General features: G+C 43.0%; 1 protein-coding gene across 5 annotated transcripts in view; it reads left to right on the top strand.

Moving 5' to 3' along the window:
- Positions 1-19991, top strand: part of Baz1b (bromodomain adjacent to zinc finger domain, 1B) — a 58139-nt gene that overhangs the window by 17499 nt on the left and 20649 nt on the right. For 2 of the 5 annotated variants that reach the window (NM_001191916.1, XM_087579067.1), the window contains 6 exon segments: positions 922-1120; positions 4796-4917; positions 5871-6068; positions 11897-13595; positions 17088-17226; positions 18078-18211. In NM_001191916.1, coding sequence (NP_001178845.1) covers positions 922-1120; positions 4796-4917; positions 5871-6068; positions 11897-13595; positions 17088-17226; positions 18078-18211 — 2491 coding nt within the window. 5 annotated transcript variants of the gene reach the window in all.

The raw sequence follows: 19991 nt of genomic DNA, 5'->3' as shown, positions 1-19991 counted from the left end.
TCATGGTATTGTGTGGCAGATCTTTCCGTTTGTTTGTTCAGTGATCAACCTGTGGGTCATGACCCTTTTGAGGCTGTATATCAGATATTTACATTTTGATTCATAATAGTAGCAAAATTAGTTATAAAGTAGCAATGAAGTGATTTTATGGTTGAGAGATGCCATATATGAGGAACTGTATTAAGGGCCACAGTCTTAGGAAGGTTGAGAACCATTGGTTTAGTTGAGTTTTGGAACCGTGTTTTTGTAGCCCATGCTAACCTGGAGCTCACTACTTTTTCAGACTGGCCTTGAACTCACAGCTTCTTCCTCACCCTTTCAGATGTTGAAATTATAGGAATATGATACTGTGACGGGCTCATTTTATTTTTTAAAAAATGTATATTTAGATCTAGAAATCTGAGGAGCAAAGTTTACTGTGCCTGGATACTTCACAGTTTGCATGAATCTTTGTTTGTTAGGTGTCTTAGTCACTGTTCTGTTATTGCTGTGAAGAGACACCATTGACCAAAGTCACTCTTACAAGAGAGCATTTAACTGGGGGCTTGCTTACAGTTTTAGAGGCTTACATTTTCAGATGGAGAGCATGGTGGCACACATGTCGCTGGAACAGTTGCTGACAGTTACGTCCTGATCCATAGGCAGACAGACAGACAGATGGACAGTCAGTCACTGGGACTGGCTTGGACTTTTGAAATATCAAGGCCTGTTCCCAGTGATATGCTTCTAACAAGGTCTTGACTTTCTAATTCTTTCAAATAGTGCCATTCCCTGGTGGCTAAGCATTTAAATATATGAACTTATAGGGGCTATTTTTATTAAAATCACCATATTAGATATACTGGGTCATGCTTTATTTTTGTAGGTTTCTAGTTCTACTTCCTAAGTATCTCTTCATTTTCTCTTGTATTGCATGCACAGGTAGGAAAGGAGAAAATGCTCAAAGTGAAGATTGTGAAGATTCATCCTTTGGAGAAAGTTGATGAAGAGGCTGCTGAGAAGAAATCTGACGGGACCTGTGATTCTCCATCAAGTGACAAGGAGAATTCCAGCCAAATGGCTCAGGACCACCAGAAGGAGACAGTAGTCAAAGAGGACGGAGGCAGGAGAGAGAGTATTAGTATGTATGACGCTAGCCCGCTCCCGAGTCGAGGCAGTGCTTATTTGTTACATAGAAATGTAGCATTCCGTAGCAGCCGCATGTCTACTTAGGCTTTTATATAGCCATGGTTTTAGTCATTATGATTCAAAAAGCCACTAACATACCCACAACCTGACTTAGGACTTAAAACTCCCTAAATAGTTGAGACCATTCTTAACCAGGATGGTAAAAAAAAATGGATTTCTGTTCATTTTCCTACTTTTTTTTTTTTGTTTGTTGTTGTTTTTTCTTTTGAGTCAGGGTCTGAATATGTAGACTAGGCTGACCTCATTTGGAGTGGTCCTCTTGTCTCTGTCTCCTGAATTCTGGGATTACAGGTATGCACCAAGATACACCTAGGACTCTTTCCTACTCTTTGTTCTTTTTGGTTGATTGGTTTGTGGTTTTTCCTTAATCAAGGTCTTACAATGTAGCCCTGGCTGGCATAGAACAGAGATCTGCCTGCCTCTGCTAACACACCCTGCCCTCTTGCCTTTACTCTTAAAGCAAAATCCAGGTAAACAAAGCGCATTCTAATCCCTCCCGATCCTCACAGTGCAAGCTAGTGTGGTGGCTTTCAGATACAGCTTCTCTGTTTGTCTCTTCTGACCTGACTTTCACATAGGAGCCACTAGATTTCTAGAACACTGTGTTAACCAAATATAATTTTTACAGATCTGGAGACTAAAATAATATTTTACAGTTAGAAGAACTGAGAGCTTTGCTTACTTGGAAAGCTTTTCTGATAGTGTGTCTTAGTTATTAGGGTTCCTATCGCTTCGATGAAAACATCATGACCGAAAAAGCAAGCTGGGGAGGAAAGGGTTTATTTGGCTCACACTTCCACATCACAGTCCATCATTGAAGGAGTCAGGACAGGAACTCAGACAGGGCAGGAACCTGGAGGCAGGAGCTGATGCAGAGGCCATGGAGGGCGCTGCTTACTGGCCTGCTCAGCCTGCTTTCGTACAGAACCTGGACTAGTATAGGAATGGCACCACCCACCATGGGCTGGGCCGTCCTCCCCCATCACTAATTGAGAAAATGCCTTACAACTGAAGCTCTTTGGGATGATTCTAGCTCAGTTGTCAGGCAAAACCAGCCAGTACAGAGTGTTACCACTTTCTAAGCCTTTGTTATTTAAACTTAAGACTCATTAAGGAAATTAACTGTCTTAAAAGTCTTTTGTCTCTAAATGAGCACACAGTATTTGGTATATATGATCTGTAACTGTTGGCTGATTGGATAATTTCACCTCACTATTTTAATTGCCACTTTTCCTGCCAGCCTTTCTTTTGTGTCCAGATGTTTTGGATCCACGCTGATTATTTTAGAAGTCCTTATAGTAGTCTGAAGGAAACTTCTGAGGCTTGGTCGTAGCGGGTCTTTTGGTTTTGTTATTTCAGCTGTGTTTTCTGCTTTGTTGGGATTGCATATCTGTCCCATTTCTAGGTTCTCTCTTTGAAACTGAATTTATATTTATTTGTAAGCTTATTCTATTTGTGTGTGAGTGTATGGCCTGTGTGTGTAGGTGCACAAAGGCCAAGAAAAGGGGTCAGATCCTCTGCATCCAGAGTTACAGGTGATTGTGAGTCATCCAGCTTGGGTGCTGGGAACTGAACTTGTGTCCTCTGGAGGAGAACAGCAAGGGCTCTTAACTGCTGAGCCTTCTCACCAGCCCCTAAAATGTGGAAATTCTGATTACCTGAGGTTGAAAATTGTTTCATGAGGAGCTGACTGAAGAGGATATCTTCCTACTCTTCTCCCTCTGGAGAATCAGTTGGTCAGTGGGATACCAGTGATCCCGAGACTGTTTGACGTCACTCCTGAGACATTGGTACCCACGAATCGGGATTTAGGTTCGACTTCCTTTTTAGTGTGTTTGCCTTAGTTAGGTTTTAATTACTGGGATCTAGTGATATTTCTAATGTGTAGATGATATTTCTAATGTGTGGATAGGCAGGTTGAATTAATGTTACAAAACACTGAATGTTTTCTCTAAACTTAAGATTTCTGTAGGAGTGTGATAAAATTCTAGTTTCCATAGTATTTTCTTGGTGGGGAGAAAGGGTTAATAATATATCAGGCAGAAACATGTTAGCTCTGTGTTTTTATTTTGGCTTGATATTTTATTTATTTATTTATTTTTTTAACACTAGCCTTGAATTTCTGGTCCTCCATTTGTACCTCCCAGCAGTTGGGATTACAGCTAGGTGTGCCACCACACCCAATGGTACTCCCCTATCCTGTTTATTCCGAGAGTCTTGAGAATATTTTCTTCTGTACAGACAAGCCAGTGGTTGACTCCTTTGTATTAATTATGATTTAACTTATCTGACTTTTTACTCTTTTGCTTGGGGACAGTAACTCAAATAGGCTAGCCTTAGGCTCACTATGTCTGAGGAAGATGTTCAACTCGTGATCTTTCTGCCTCTGCCTAGAGAATACTGGGTATTGTTATAAGCTTGTGTCGCTATTCTTGGCACTGTTTCTTTGTAGGCTGTTATGACAGCCTAGTACTGTATTTTGCTCTGTGACCCAGACTGGCCTTCCTCCGTTGAGTTCTGGGGTTACAGGTGTATCAAATGTATGCTTCCATGCCTACGTTAACTTCTGCCTTTTAATGACTCAGAGTTTTCTAATCAGGTTGCAGATGGCTTCTTATTTGCCAGGTACAAAGAATTTTCTTAAACACTTGTTTACTTTTTGAATTTTTAGAGATTTCATGTGTGTCAGTTTTTGCTTGCGTATATGTCTGTGCACCACTTGCATGCCCACTGCCCTTTGAGGCTAGAAGGTGCCAGATTCCCTGCAGTTAGAGTTACAGGCGGTTGTGAGCTGCTGTGTGCTGGGAATCAGACCCAGGCCCTCTTGAAAAACATCCAGTTTCTTTTTTTGTTGTTGTTGATTTGCTTTGGGTTTTTTGTTTTGTTCTTAATCTTAAATTTACTTTATTTTCTGTGTATGGGTATTTTGCATGTATGTCTGTATACCACATGCATGCAGTGCCCATGCAGGCCACAAGAGGGCATTAGATTCCCCTGGAGTTGGAGTCAGGTGCTTGAGTCATCCTGTGAGTTCTAGGAGCCAACCCAGTTTGGTCACCTCTCCAGCCCTAATTGTTTTAATATTTTTTGTTTTAACAAAACAAAAAAGTTCTTGTTTAACTGGTGGTTATCCTGTTATAATTCACTTTCTTTTATTCGTGTCTTTATTTTATGTGTATAGGTGCCTACATGTATGTACACCATACGGATGCCTGGTACCACAGAGGTCATAAAAAGACATTAGGTCTTCTGGACTGCAGTACAGGCAGTTGTGAACCACCATGTGGGTGTTGGGAATCTAACCCAAGTCTAAGCCATTTTTCCAGCCCATAAGTTATATTCTTTTAAGGTGTTTTCATGCTCACCTTCTGGAATATTTTCTGTACTTTGAGAGTGTTCTTGTTTGTCAGCCTGTGTAGTGGGATTGTAGGCATTAGCTTCCCTGACTTCCTTCATAGACCAGCTCCTGGAGGTTACGACCACACCTCATCAACCAGTGCCTGGCATAAGTGAGGGACCAAATGAAGTTATTAGTTATGAGTAAATGAGTTGAATTAAAATAATTTATTATTATTATTATTTGCTAATTTCCTGTTGATTTAACTAGATGACAGAGCACGTAGGTCTCCGAGAAAACTTCCTACTTCGTTAAAAAAAGGAGAAAGGAAATGGGCTCCTCCAAAATTTCTGCCTCACAAATACGATGTGAAGCTACAGAGTGAGGATAAGGTGGGTCAAACCGCTTCTGTGGTAGACCTTACGGACTTTTGTAGGGGCGGGTGGTTTTCATGGGGGAAAATATGCTAAGGAAAAGCGTACAGGAATGTCTTCACAGAAATGTAAAGTTACATGAGGAGTCGACTCTGAAACCACGTTTATCATTAATCTTAATAGATTTCAAGCTAGTCAGTACCCTTAACTACTGCTTTTTTACCTTTTTAAAAAAAAAAATCCCTCAATGAGTATTGAACTCAGGGTATTGCTATGCTAGGCAAATATTCTACAAGGACTTACATCCCCAGCCCTTTTTTTCTGAGATATAAGGTGTTTGGCTTTTACATTTTTAATTTTTCATGTGGAACTAAGGCTCTTTTGTATGTTGGAAAGTACAATCACTGAACTGTTTCCAGCTCTAGTTTTTTTATATCTTTCAATATATTCAGAGTCACGATGTATTTAAAGGCAGTTGGCGAGGGTTTATTTCCTAGCTCCTGGTAATTGGAATATGGAAGCAGGAGGATCAGGAGTTAAAGGTCATGTCACACAGTGAGCTTGAGGGTGACCTGGGCTACATGAGACCTTGTGGCAGAAAACAAGATTTAAACGTAAATAAAATATGTTGCCTTGATGAAGTCTAGATTTAAAAAATATTGGTATATTATTTTGGGTGTTTCTATACATACCTGAATGGGACTTTTAAGTTTATTGCACAGAGGACTAAGATGTTGAAAATCATAGATAACCCTTTCATACAAGAAGCAGCTTAGCCCCGTGAGGTTTAACCTTGCAAAAGGTCGTGACGAATAACCTAGGGATTGTTTATTTTGAAGTTCTGTCTCAGAATTTTGCCTTATCTTCTAACAAGAAGGAATTGTGATTCTTTCCCTTGTGTCTGTGTTTTGTTCTCGTTGTTTAGTGGCTTCGCTTCCCAGTGCTGACTTCTTTGTTACTTTTTCACCTAGATCATCAGCAATGTGCCTGCAGACAGCTTGATTCGGACAGAGAGACCCCCAAATAAGGAGATACTCCGATACTTCATCCGGCATAACGCCTTACGCGCTGGTACTGGGGAGAATGCGCCTTGGGTGGTAGAAGATGAATTGGTGAAGAAGTATTCCCTGCCCAGCAAGTTCAGTGACTTTTTACTTGACCCATATAAGGTAAGCTCACTATTATGTTGGACACCTAGGTGAAGCCTTACTAGATCATTTTCTTTTCTCTACTAACTCACAGTAGAATTAGATTCATATCAGGATTTGAACCTTTAACAGCAGATAATTCACTCAGGAACTGAAGTAGTGTGTGAAGGGATGACACTGGCTTGCTCCTGTGCTTGCTCAGCCTGCTTTCTTATACAGCTCCTAGCCACCTGCCCAGCCCATATGAACTGTGCCTTCTCACGTCAGTCGTTAGTCAAGAAAATGCGTTACAGGTTCACCTGTGAGCAGTCTCTAGAAGCATTTCCTCAATTGACATCCTCTCTCTGGATTACTCTAGTGAGTGTGGAGATGACAAACCCTAACTCGGATGTCAGAACCAAGCTAGGCACAGTGTCACATGCCTTAATCCTAGAACTTGGGACACACAGACCAGCAGATTCTCAGTTCCTGGATGGCCTGGTTTACATAGTTTTAGGACAAGGGCTATGAGAGACCCTGTTGGGGTATGGGGCTATGGAGGTGGAAGAAAAACTGATTTTCTATATAAGGCAAGATAATTTTGACAATCCTATAAAGCCTGGAATATAACTTATGGGACATGTTAATAGAAACCAAGCCTTTTCTTCTCGAGACTACATTTCCCCCTCCTGAGTTGTCCTTTTTGATCTTTAAATCATTTTTATGTAATTTATGGTGTATCTATTGGTCTTATTTTATAAGTGGGGAATCTGAGGTATAATCTAACTAGAACCAAATAACAGTGGGTGATTAACTGAGGATTTGGCTTAGGATTTCTTTTCTTTTTGTTTGTTTGCTTTTTTTCTCTCCCATCTTCCCTCTCTTGTCTCCTCCATTCCTCTTTCCCTCTCTGTGTGAGGTTCTGGGCTCAGTACCCAGGACTACAAAACAAAACAGAAAAATGCCTTCCCAGCTAACTTACTGGCCAAAAACATACAGCGGTTGAGATAAGCTATTAATTGCCCTCAAACTTGTGCTGTGTTGTCATCAGTGAGGAGAGAAGGAGAAAAGCATTGAGTTTGGTGGTAGACGACTTGTCTGCTGTGAGAGGCCCTGGATTCTATCCCGTGTGCAGCAAGGAGGAGACTGGAGCTCTGTGTGTGTGTGTGTGTGTGTGTGTGTGTGTGTGTGTGTGTGTGTGTGTGTGTGTGTGTGTTAGCACATGACTTCATCTAGTCTCTATAGCAAGTGCCAGAATAGCCAGGACTACATTTTTTCAAAGGAGAACAAAAAACAACCCACTGGAATAAGTATGGAGTATGTGAGTGAGGCTGAGAGATGGCTAAGTGATTAAGAGCACGCACTTCTTGTCTGGAGGGCCCAGATTCAGCACCTGTCATCACATCAGGCAGCTCACAACTGGCTGTGACTCCACTCCCACAAATTTGACACTTGTGGCCACTCTGCTCACCTGCACTGACAAAGCTCTCAGTTGGTCTGAGTGCTCAGACACGGTATTTTATTATTAAATTCAGCTTCAGATTGACTTGCTGCAGATTGTTTCCTCATTGTTAATCAACAAAGAAAAGTTTTCTTTGACTTAGAGTCCTGGTGGTGTTATGTTCTCTGTGATGGAATAATATTAGAATAATGTTAACTTTTTCTTTCGGCCTCTCATGTTGCTGTCACAAGTACTTAGCACTGAGAAAGGGCCCTTACCAAAATAATTTTTTCCTATTCCCCCCCCCCCCCCCGTATTAATCTTATAGAACTGTGCTGAGTGGGAAATAGAGGAGACCCTCAGCACATAAGTGGTTTTATACTTTTTCAGATTCCCCCCGAGTCCAGCCATGCCGGCTCCCATTTGGCTGTGACTACCCAGCATGCTCCATGCTGAGATGATCCAGCTACTGAAGGACTGCTCACGCCGGGAGCCGGCCTGTTGGGAGGGGGTTGGGTGAGTTCATTTCTTTCATTTTTCAGAAAAAAAAAATTTTTAATGTGATATGACTTGATGAAAATAGAGACTAGAGCTCTGGCCATTTAATGGTTCATATTATTTTTCAACACTGCTTCCAAGTGGAAGTAAAAGCACCTTATTGTAACTTTGAATTCTTTTAAATAGAAAGACAGTCATTAAGTTGGGCCTCCCAGTTCTAATGATGCCTATTAAAGGTATCTGTTTAAAATGTCAGAACAAAGCTGTCTTGATCAGCCTCCTATTTAAGCATGCACCTGAGCATCAGCAGGAGTGGTCTGTTTGTCCTGTTGTGCGGTTGGTTGTCTGGGCTGCTTGAGGAAGGGCCAGCTTGAGTGCATACACTTGTTTTCACTTGCTGCTGGGGTTGCAGGACAAGCTTGGCAGTACATTGCTCTCTGAAGCACTCACAGTGTTGTTGTCTGTGAGGGGAACCTTAAATAAGTTGTCTTTTTTTTTTTTTGCTTATTTCTCATTAACATTTGATATTTAGTCCTGGGAAACTACAAGTAGGGAATTCTACAGTGGGGAAAGGTATCCCAGGAGTCACAGCTAGTGTTTATGTTCTGTAAGATGGGGAACCTTCGTCCTGAGAAAGGGGTATTGGGAAACAGCACATTTAGTTTTAATCAGGAACTAGTAAGCAGCCAGCTAAAATCAGCTAAAAGTCCTGCAGTTTTCCTCCTCCTACGAGGCCGAATGGGGGCGTGCACCAGTATCTTGTTGCCTATAATTCTGAAAAGCCAGCTTGGGCTTTAATGTTGGGATTTGCTCATTTACTCAAAAGAAGAGTTTAATCATAGTCTGTTCTCTCAGGCTCTTTTGCTTTCGGTTTTGTTGTGGTTCTATGGGTTTGTTTCCTTGATTCTGTTCTTAATGTTTGAGCTGACCCTCCTCCTTTCCCTCCTGAGTGCTAGGATAACAGATGTGCGCCACCATGCCAGTTAGCCCTGTCCATTCAAAATGGTTCCTCAGGGATAGCTGCTTCCGGTGGTGGAAATTATCTAGTACTCTTTTTCCTGTTAGCTCAGATGAGTTTGACCGTTTAGTTTGTATTTTAACTGTCAGTTTACTGTTTTGACTTGTTTTGGGTTTTTTGTTTTGAGTCATGGTTTCATGTAGCCCAGGCTGCCCTTGCCCCTCCTGTTCCTGTCTTTCCAGTGCTGGGGTTATAGGCTTTGACATACCTGACTTATCATTATATTGTTTAAAATATTAAAATCAATTAAAATTTTATACATACTTTAAACAAATTCCTGTTGTGGCCAGTGAACTAGGTTCTAACCTAGTTTTGGTTGTTTTTGAAATTGGGTCTGACACTGTAGCCTCATCTGTTGGCCATGAGGAAATTCTCCCAGTTTTCCAAATGTTGGCATTTCACATGTGCCTTTTAGATTTAGTTTATTTTTTTTAAAGATTTATTTATTTTATTTATATGAACAGTTCTCTTCAGACACTTGAGAGGAGAGCATCCCATTACAGATGGTTGTGAGCCACCATGTGGTTGCTGGGATTTGAACTCAGGACCTCTGGAAGAGCAGTCAGTGCTCTTAACCGCTGAGCCATCTCTCCAGCCCTAGATTTAGTTTTTTTTTTTTTTTTTTGGTTCTTTTTTTCGGAGCTGGGGACCGAACCCAGGGCCTTGCACTTCCTAGGCAAGCGCTTTACCACTGAGCTAAATCCCCAACCGCTAGATTTAGTTTTGATACAGTGTCTCACACTGTAGTTCCGGCTGACCTCAGACTCCTACATGACACTCCTTCTGACCTGACAGTCTTTCTCCCTCAGCCTCTGGAGTTCTTGAATTACAGGTGTGAGCAAGCGTGCCAAGCGCCTCTTAACTAACTCTATGCGAGGGAAATGAGGCATGGAAGCTTGGGGTGCCAGAAGGTGTGAATGGAGCAGGAAGGGAGATGGACTGTGAGGGAATGGACTGTGAGAGGGCCAGCAGCGGATTATTGTAGTTTCTGTCCTGACGCGTTTATGATGAACATGAACAACCTGGGCAGAATGGACTGGGCTTTTCCAAGTAAATACAGAATATGAAGTTGTTCGTTTGTGTGAAATGGTTTGTAATGACTGCCTAGAATTAAATTTAAGTGAGGAACAGTGGAAACCAGTCATGGTGGTCTATGCCCATCTACTCTGTACGCTTGGAGCATGGCTTGTTCAGAGTCTTGAGACTGTCTTGGGCATATCTTGTTTATTTGGAAGGGATTTGTCAGCATGTTTCAGACAGAGCTCACTGGATATCCCTGGATATCCTGAAACTTAGAGACTCTCATGCCTCTGTATCTTGAGTGCTGGGATCATAGGTATGAGTTACTGTGCCTGGCTCTGATGCCTCACCTCTTCAAAAAGTACAAACAGGTTAGGATTTTGAAAATGTAATAAAATTAATGGATTTAAAGTTTTATGAGATACTCTGGGTGGTGGTGGCACACACCTTTAATCCTAATACTTTGGAGTCACAGGCAGGAAGATCTCTGTGAGTTCCAGACCAGCCTGGTCTGCAGAGGTAGATCCAGGATAGCCAGGACTACAAGGGAAACCCTGTCTCGGAAAATAAAAGAAAAAAGGCTTGTGAGATTGCAACATTGTAGACTAGAGTGGCTGAGAGAATGAAGGGGTGGGGGAAGCATTCAAACTATACAGTCAGGATTGGCAGTGTAGCTCAGTAAGGAAAGGTACTTGTGTTTAAGTCTGAGCATCTGGTCAAATCCCCCTGATCGACATGATGGGAAGGGAGAACCAACTCCCTTCATGTTTTCCCCTGCCCTCCACATGCCTACCTTGGCCTGCGCATAGCACCACCCAGCACACATATACTCAACCTACGTAAGATAAACAGTGGACAGTGTTAAAAGAATTTTAAAGAACTGTATAAAATAAGTGAGAATTTATAGTGCTTGTAGTTAATATATTCATAGAAATGAGTTTTTTCATTGTGGGAGAGAACAAAGAAGAATTTGAGAAACCAAGAGCCAAGGCCAGGAGGGTTCTATATCTGAACAGTATTATTACCACTCCACATAATTGTGTTTTCACAGGAATGTATGCCTCTGGGTTGAAACTAGGTATTTGTATAGTATATTCTACTTACAGCAGAAATTATTGAAGCTGACTTAAAATTAAAGGTTGAAAATCTAACTTATTTCAAGAACAGGGCTATACCCTCTCGATGCCCCACCCCTGTTTTCAGGGACAGGATACAGGGTTTTCATGTTCGGCAAGTGTTGTACATAGAGTCAGCTGGAGGGAGGGTTCTAGGAAGGTGCTCTACAGCTGAGCTGCACCCTCAGGTTGAGAGTGATACTTCTTGAAATCTTGAGATGCTTCTGATTTTAGATCAGTTACTTCCTAATCGGACCCATGGATAGACTTTGAAAACTGTATGCATGGTTTTTATATGTTGTTGCTGGAGAAAGTGTTCATAGAGTTCATTAAAATACGTTGAGAACCACTAAGCATATGGGAACATGAAGCTAGCCATGCACCAAAGCATCTAGCATTCAGAGGACGGTAGACTGGTTACAGTGCTGGAAGTAGAACCCAGGTCCTCACATATAGAGAAGCGTCCTATCACTGAGCTGTACAGCTCCACAGTGCACATTTTGGGGGTTGGGGGACATTGAGACAGTCAGTGAGTGAGTCAGGATGTCCCCAGTCTTGGTATGTAACAAAGACAGACTTTAAATTTCTGATCTTCTTGCTTTACCTCCTGAGTTTGGGGATCACTGGTACCTCCTCCACCACATCGGCCAAGTGTAAGCTTTGCTCTCAGACAGGTCTTCCCATGTTGTGAAGCTGGATGTGTGGCTTTACAGGGCTTAGATAGTGCTTGCTGCACATAGTTTTTAAAAGTAATTTTGCTCCTGTTCTTAAATTTTAGTATATGACTCTCAATCCCTCTACCAAGAGGAAGAATACTGGATCTCCAGACAGGAAGCCCTCAAAGAAACCTAAGAGAGACAATTCTTCTCTGAGTTCCCCACTAAACCCTAAGCTGTGGTGTCATGTGCACTTGGAGAAGTCGTTAAATGGCCCGCCACTCAAAGTAAAGAACTCAAAGAATTCCAAGTCTCCAGAAGAACATTTGGAAGAGGTGATGAAAATTATGTCCCCCAACAAGCTACACAGCTTCCACATACCTAAGAAAGGCCCGTCCACCAAGAAGCCGGGGAAGCACAGCGACAAACCTCTGAAGGCCAAGGGCAGGGGCAAAGGCATCCTGAACGGACAGAAGTCCACAGGCAACTCCAAGTCGCCCAGCAAGTGTGTGAAGACGCCTAAGACCAAAATGAAGCAGATGACTTTGTTGGATATGGCCAAAGGGACTCAGAAGATGACTCGCACCCCGAGGAGTTCTGGGGGTGTGCCAAGGTCTTCTGGCAAACCCCATAAACACCTACCACCTGCAGCCCTGCATCTGATTGCCTATTACAAAGAAAATAAAGACAAAGAGGACAAGAAGAGCGCCCTGTCCTGTGTAATCTCCAAAACCGCACGGCTTCTCTCCAGTGAAGACAGAGCCCGTCTTCCAGAGGAGCTCCGGGCTCTTGTCCAGAAACGCTATGAGCTCCTGGAACATAAAAAGAGGTGGGCCTCTATGTCTGAAGAGCAACGGAAAGAATATTTGAAAAAGAAACGACAGGAGCTAAAGGAGAGGTTGCGGGAAAAAGCCAAAGAACGGAGAGAGAAAGAAATGCTGGAGAGGTTAGAAAAGCAGAAGCGATATGAGGACCAGGAGTTAGGTGGCAGAAACCTCCCGACATTCAGGCTGGTAGATACCCCTGAGGGGCTGCCCAACACCCTTTTTGGGGATGTGGCCCTGGTAGTGGAGTTCCTGAGCTGTTACTCCGGGTTGCTCTTGCCTGATGCTCAGTACCCTATCACTGCCGTGTCCCTAATGGAAGCCTTGAGTGCAGATAAAGGTGGTTTTCTGTACTTGAACAGAGTGCTGGTCATCCTGCTGCAGACCTTACTGCAGGATGAAATTGCAGAAGACTATGGAGAACTGGGCATGAAGCTGTCGGAAATCCCCCTCACCCTGCACTCTGTCTCAGAGCTGGTCCGGCTCTGCTTGCGCAGGTGTGACGTCCAGGAAGACAGCGAGGGCTCAGACACAGATGACAATAAAGATTCAACACCATTTGAGGACAACGAGGTACAAGACGAGTTCCTAGAGAAGTTGGAGACATCAGAATTCTTTGAGCTGACCTCAGAGGAGAAGCTACGGATATTGACAGCTCTGTGCCACCGGATCCTCATGACGTACTCTGTGCAAGACCACATGGAGACCAGACAGCAGATGTCTGCAGAGTTGTGGAAGGAGCGGCTTGCCGTGCTGAAGGAGGAGAATGATAAGAAGAGAGCAGAGAAACAAAAGCGCAAGGAGATGGAAGCCAGAAATAAGGAAAATGGCAAAGAGGAGAACGTGCTAGGCAAAGTGGACAGGAAGAAGGAAATTGTGAAGATTGAAAACCAAGTGGAAGTGGAAGCAGATGACATGATTAGCGCTGTCAAGAGCAGAAGGCTGCTTAGCATGCAAGCTAAGAGGAAGCGGGAAATCCAGGAGAGAGAAACAAAAGGTAAACTTTGTCCTGAGAGCTTCAGGAAAGCCCTTTCGTGGGTAGAAGAACAGAAAGTACTAGTAATGGTAGGGTATCTGTCGTAAACTAGCACTCACTAAGATAGTTTTGTTTTCTCAGTTTTGAGATAAGGTCTTAATTAGCTCAGCCTTTCCTGAAACTTAATTTTTAGCTAAGCCTGACCTTACACTCACTCTCCTGCTTCAACCTACAGAATGCTAGGATTACAGGCATGAGGCCACCATGCTCGCTCACCAGCTTTGTGTGCTTTGGATACTGTGTGTGTGTGTGTGTGTGTGTGTGTGTGTGTGTGTGTGTGTGTGTGTGTGTGTGTGTGTCTGTGCGCGTGTGTGCATGCAATTCACAACTATTTCCAAAGGATCCAGCCTCCCCTTCTTTCCTCCACAATCATGCAGGTGGTGAATGGACATATACAGGCAAAACACGCAGTCATAATTATTAAATGAATAAGTAATTGAGGGACCTGCAGACTGTAGTAAGCCATGGAATAATAACCACATATAGACAGCGGTTGCGATTTTTGTGGCTGCCTGCATGCACTTAGACTTGTCTCTTTTTGTTACTGTTTTTGTTTTCTTTGTTTGTTTCTTTGTTTTGAGACAGTCCCACACTGTAGCCCAGGTTGGCCTTGAATTTAAGGAAATTTCTCTGCCCTGGAATTGAATGTGTGCACCAGAGCATTTTCTGAGAGGTTCATCTGTGTTATAGCATGTAAAACAGTATGTTGGAAGAAATCAAGACATAAAAGACAGACTTATATTTCCACCATCCCAGAAGAAACCTCGAAAGTTGTTCTTAGCCTCTGAAAACTACCGATTTCTCTGGATTCATATGCTCTGTGCATTTCATTTAAATAGATTCCCATTGGGCCAGTAAAAGAACTCAGTGTCAGTTGCTGTCACATCTAGCAACTTGCGATTGCTCCTGGGACCCACAGAGCAGAAAGTGAGAACTGACTTCCACAATTTATTCTCTGACCTTTACACACACAGGATAATTAAATGTAATATATATATGCATTATATATTAAATAGTATCACATCAGGCTGGAGAGGTGGTTCAATGATTAAGAGAGCATTACTGCTCTTTGAGAAGATATGACTTCTGTTTCTGGCAAAATAACTTATAACTACCTGCAATTCCAGCTCCAGGGGATCTAACACCATCTTCTGGCCTCCTCGGACAACTGCATTCTCATGTACATGCCTTCACACAGACACATGCATGCACATAATTTAAAGTAATAAAAACCATATAATCTACTTTAATGTTGTATTTCTTTCATTTGAATGGATTCAAGAATCACAGATGTTATTTGTTGACTGCTCACCAGTCAGTGGACAGTTAGGTCACTTGCATTATTTGGTTGTTACTAGTATGCCTCTGTGAGCATCTCTGTAAAGGATTTGTCTCCACATAGTGCCTTTGGGGTATGCCTAGGAAAGTACTTACTGAGTCCTGTAGCTATGCTTAACCGTTTGAGGAGTTCCCCAGCCATTTACAAAGTGACTGTATAGTTTTACATCCCTGTCGCCAGAATGAGGGTTCTGATTTTTTTTCCACGTTTTCACCAGATCTGTCTTTAACACTTACTCCCTTTAATGTTTACTTTTGTACTTATCTCTTCTGTAACTGCTGTAATTACATAGCTAATCCATCTAGAGAACTTTATTAAAGGCCATAGATTTTATACTTCATTTTATTTTTGTGGTTTCAGGGCTCAAACTGAGAGTTTTGGATGTGCTAGGCAAGCACTGTACTACTGTGGTTATTTTTGTTTAATTTTTTTTGTTTTCTGAGACAGGGTTTTCTCTTTGTAGCCCTGGATGTCCTGTAATAAACTCTGTAGATGAGGCTGGCCTTGAACTCAGAACTCAAATATCTGCCCGTCTCTGCCTAGAGTGCTGTGAATAAAGGCATATGCCACCACTGCCTGGCTGTTGTTTTGTTTTGTCGAGGTTGTCTCTCACTTCCTGGAACTCCGCTCTATGTACTCCTGGCTGACCTCGATCGAACTCAGAGACCTTCCTGGCTCTGCCTCCCAAATGCTGGGATTAAATGTGTGTATTATCAAACCCAGCTTTATTTATTTAGATAGATAAATAGGTAAGATTTTTACCTTATTTTTAAGAGATCCTGTTGACAAATGTATTTTTTAACATTCTAACTATATTGTATGTATGATCATAGAGACAATTTTGTGACATTGTAAATAGCAGCCTTTTGTTTATTATAGTAGTAGGATTTGACAGACAAAAACTTAAATACTGGATTCATAGATTGTTTTTATTGAGCAACATTCCACATAATAACAAGGTTGGAGACCAGCTTGGGCTACACGAGACTCAACTCCATAATTTTTTCCCATCAGTGAAGTAATAACATTAATTTTTAACTTGTATTTGTTTATAATTGCTTTATCCTTATGTATGTATGCGCACCGTGTGCCTGTCTAGGGTCACTTCCCTTAGAACCCAAGTTACAGGTGGTCGTGAGCTGCACACGAGTGAGCTGAGGTGAACCAAGTGCTCCCAGCCTCTGATCGTTTCTCCAGCCCCCAAGCAGTAACTATTAAAAACAAAGTCATGTGGTGATGGTGGGTGCCTTCAAACCAGGGAGGGAAACAAGGACAGGCAGACAGATGGCTGTGAATTCTAGGCCAGCATGGTCTAAATAGTGAGTTCAAGGACAGCCAGAACTACACAAAGAAACCCTGTCTCGAGGGATCTGAGTGCCCAGTGGTACCACATTTAATCTCCACACTCCAGAAAGTCCATGAGTTCAGGCCAGCCAAGGATATAGAGTGAGATCCTGTCTGAAGAAAGAAATGCTCTCCGATGAGCCTCGTGTTAGTACACGGGTGTCTGGAGTTTGGCTTTGGATGCTAGGCAACTCTGCCACTGAGCCTCACCCGTACTTCTGTTGTAATTACTGCTGCTCTTTCCCTGTCCTGATTTTTTTTTCTCCTGTCACATTAAGGAGCCCAGTGTGGTGGCCTAAACCTTTAGTCACAGCACTTAGGAACAGAGGCAGGCAGACCTCTAAGTTGAAGGCCAGCCGGGTCTGCATAGTAAGTTTAAGGCTGAATGGAGCTATATATGAGAACCTGTACATACACACATACATACTTAGAGAAGTTGTCGCAGGTTCTGCACAGGCTTTCTGTGTGTGTGGCCCTGGGTGTCCTAGAACTCTGTAGTCCAGGCTGGCTTTGAATGCACAGAGATCCTCCTGCCTCCCCAGTGCTGGGATTAAAGATATGCACCACCCCTCACTCCCATCTGCACCCTCTGTCTTGACTGAAATAATTTCTTTTTAATTCATCAGGGATCCTGTGGCAGTGAGGGTGAGACATCCTAAGGAATATGGGGAGGATCATAGATGATCATGTCCTACCTTACATGGAAAAGGAAGAGAGACTGGTCCGGCAAGCACGTGCTTCATACAGACACTTGTTTTTAATCTTCACAGTGAGATTGGAACGGGAAGCTGAAGAGGAGCGAGTGCGGAAGCACAAGGCTGCGGCAGAGAAGGCTTTCCAGGAAGGGATTGCCAAGGCAAAGCTCGTCCTGCGCAGGACACCTATTGGGACAGACCGCAACCACAACCGGTACGTCACTCAGCTGAGTTTCTGTGTCTTCGGAGTGGTCCTAGTTGTTACTGGTTGGGAAGCTAGCTGAGGTGTTCTGTTCAGTTTCTCAGTTCTGTTTGTAGCCATGATTGCGTGCGGTTCAATCATTGACTATTACTGGTGTCAGATGCTAGGGTTGAAGTTAGATAAGGCAATTTCCCAGGCTTATTGGTAGCTTATATCAGAGCTCTTGCATAAACCATGGGTTCTATTCCCATGATTAAGAAAAAAGTCTCCTCTTGTCCTTAAGGCTACCATCAATAGGAAATTTAAATAGCACAGACAGATGAACTGTAATCCAAATAGTTATTTTTAAGTGGTTCGGTATTTTAGGAGAGATGGTTCCGTGATTAAGACTACTTACTGTTACTGGGTTTGGGTCCCACCCACATGGTGACTTATAACCATTTGTAACTCTAGCTCCAGGGGTTCTAATACCCTCTCTGAACTCAGTGGGGCCCCAGTCATGTCTATACATACATACATACATACATACATACATACATACATACATACATACACACACACACACAATACAAAACACTAAAAATAATTTTTCAGGTAAGTTATTTTAAATTTATTCATTGTGTGGAACCTAGTGAAACAGAATAGGTACTACAGAAATGACACAGACATTAGATGAGTTCCAGATGCCAAGATGTCTTTGTTGCCCTGACTTTCCTTACAGATTGTGAGGAAGGGACTGTCAACTGTGACCAGTTTCCTGCTTCTCAGGTTGCTGTCCAGCAGTAAAGCGACCCAGCCTTCTCCCTGTCCACTGTCTCATTTATCATGGCTGTCACTAATTAATCCCTTGTTGTGCTTTGTAGATACTGGCTCTTCTCAAACGAGGTCCCAGGGTTATTCATTGAGAAGGGCTGGGTCCATAACAGCATTGACTACCGGTTTAAGCATCACCGCAAAGACCACAACAATCTACCTGATGATGATTACTGTCCCCGCAGTAAGTGTATCTGCTGCGGAGCTGCTGACGTCAAGCAGCGCTTCTCAGCCAGGGCTGCAGGGGCGGGGTGGGGGTGGGAAGACCCTTTCACAGGAGTTGATAGTCAGGTGGTATGGTTGGGGTCATGCGCCATGAGGAACTGTGTTAAAAAGTTGCAGCACTGGGAAGGCTGAGAACCGCTGCCCTGAGTATGGTGTCAGCCTGTCACAGGCGGGGGATGGTTTGTCCAGAGTGCCCTGAGTAAGTCAGAACTGTGGAGCAGCAGCACAGCACGAAGCACTATTTTCCTAAGTGAGTGTGTGGCTGCTGAGGAGCTGTGGCCACACCAGTGTGCTGCACATTGCTGTCACAGAAAAAGATTTAAGGACTGTTTCCTTTGAGTGTGTTTTGACCTTCTTCTTTTGTAAAGATGAAACATTTTTATTTGTTTGAAGCAGTGCCTTGCTATAGTTCAGGCTGGCCTAGAACTGTCAATCCTCCGGCCTCAGCCTCTTGAGTGCCAGGATTGCAGGTGCACACCTCTGCCCTGGCTTTGAGATATTTAAGGTAGAGACTGTTTGTGGTTTAACAGAGTTGGGTAGGATCCACACTGTGGACGGACTCTCTTGTGCCCCCTTTCCCAGCCATGTGTTTTCATTATTACCAGCCTAGCTTCTGAGTGAAGAGGAGCATGTAGAAAGGAGAGAACCTGGGAGCCCTGCTCCTAGCGTAATGAGGGAAGATGAAGAGCTAGCACGTGGGTAGTCGATTCTACAGAAAAAGCTTTCAGATTTTGTACCTTGGGAATGTCTGTAGAGGCGGCAAGCCTAAAATTGAAGCAGGAGACCAAGGAACGAGTTCTCTTCTTTCTCTGCTTTTTAAATTAATTCTGAAATATCTTGTATCATGCAAAGGAAATCTAGGTATGCTGGGGATTTGACTGCAAAAAAAACAGATAAGGTCCTGAGTGTCACTTCACTGCAAATCTAATAAGGAGGAAACAGTATCTTTTTTTTTTTTAATTTATTTATTCATGTTTGTGAGTGCACTGTCACTCTCTTCAGACACACCGGAAGAGGGCATTGGATCCCATTACAAAGTGTTGTGAGCCACCATGTGGTTGCTGGGAATTGAACTCAGGACCTCTGGAAGAGTAGTCTGTGCTCTTGGCCATTGAGCCATCTCTCCAGCCCAACAGTATCTTGTAATCTCAGCACTTAGGAACCTGGGGCAGGAGGTTGTGAATTTGAGGCCACCCTGGGCTTCATAGAGACCCTATAGGGTGGGTGCTGGGGTTGACTGAGACTGAGGCACAGTGGCACGTGTCTGTAGTTGTCGTTCCTTAGAAGGCTGAAGCAGAGTGATTGCTTTGAGCCTAGTTGTTGAACAGACAAAACAAGACAACCACCTACCACCTGTTTGGGAAGCTCATATAACCTGGGTTGGTTTTGAAGTCTCCCTCTCCTCTCCTTCTCCTCTCCTCCCCCGTCCCCGCCCCCAAGTATATGTGTTTTGTGTGTCCGTATGTCTGAACTGTGTGCATTGGTGCCAGTGAAAGTCAGTAGAGGCATCAGATTCTATGGAACTAGAGTTATAAATGTTAGCTGTCATAGGTTCTGGGATTTAAGCCCTGATCCTCTGGAAGAGCAGCCAGTGCTCTTAACTCCTGAGCCCTGGCTTTGGACTCTTTGATGTAGCCTAGGACTACCATGAACTTTTAATTCTCCTGCTTCTACCTCTTAAGTTTCTGGAATTGTAGGCATGCAACATCTTGCCTTTTTATTTTCTTCTTGAAATAGAA

This window comes from Rattus norvegicus, chromosome 12, assembly GCF_021556685.1.
Source record: "Rattus norvegicus strain SHRSP/BbbUtx chromosome 12, alternate assembly SHRSP_T2T, whole genome shotgun sequence".
NCBI classification, from domain to species: Eukaryota; Metazoa; Chordata; class Mammalia; order Rodentia; family Muridae; genus Rattus; species Rattus norvegicus.
This window is presented reverse-complemented; position numbering and strand designations above follow the sequence as displayed.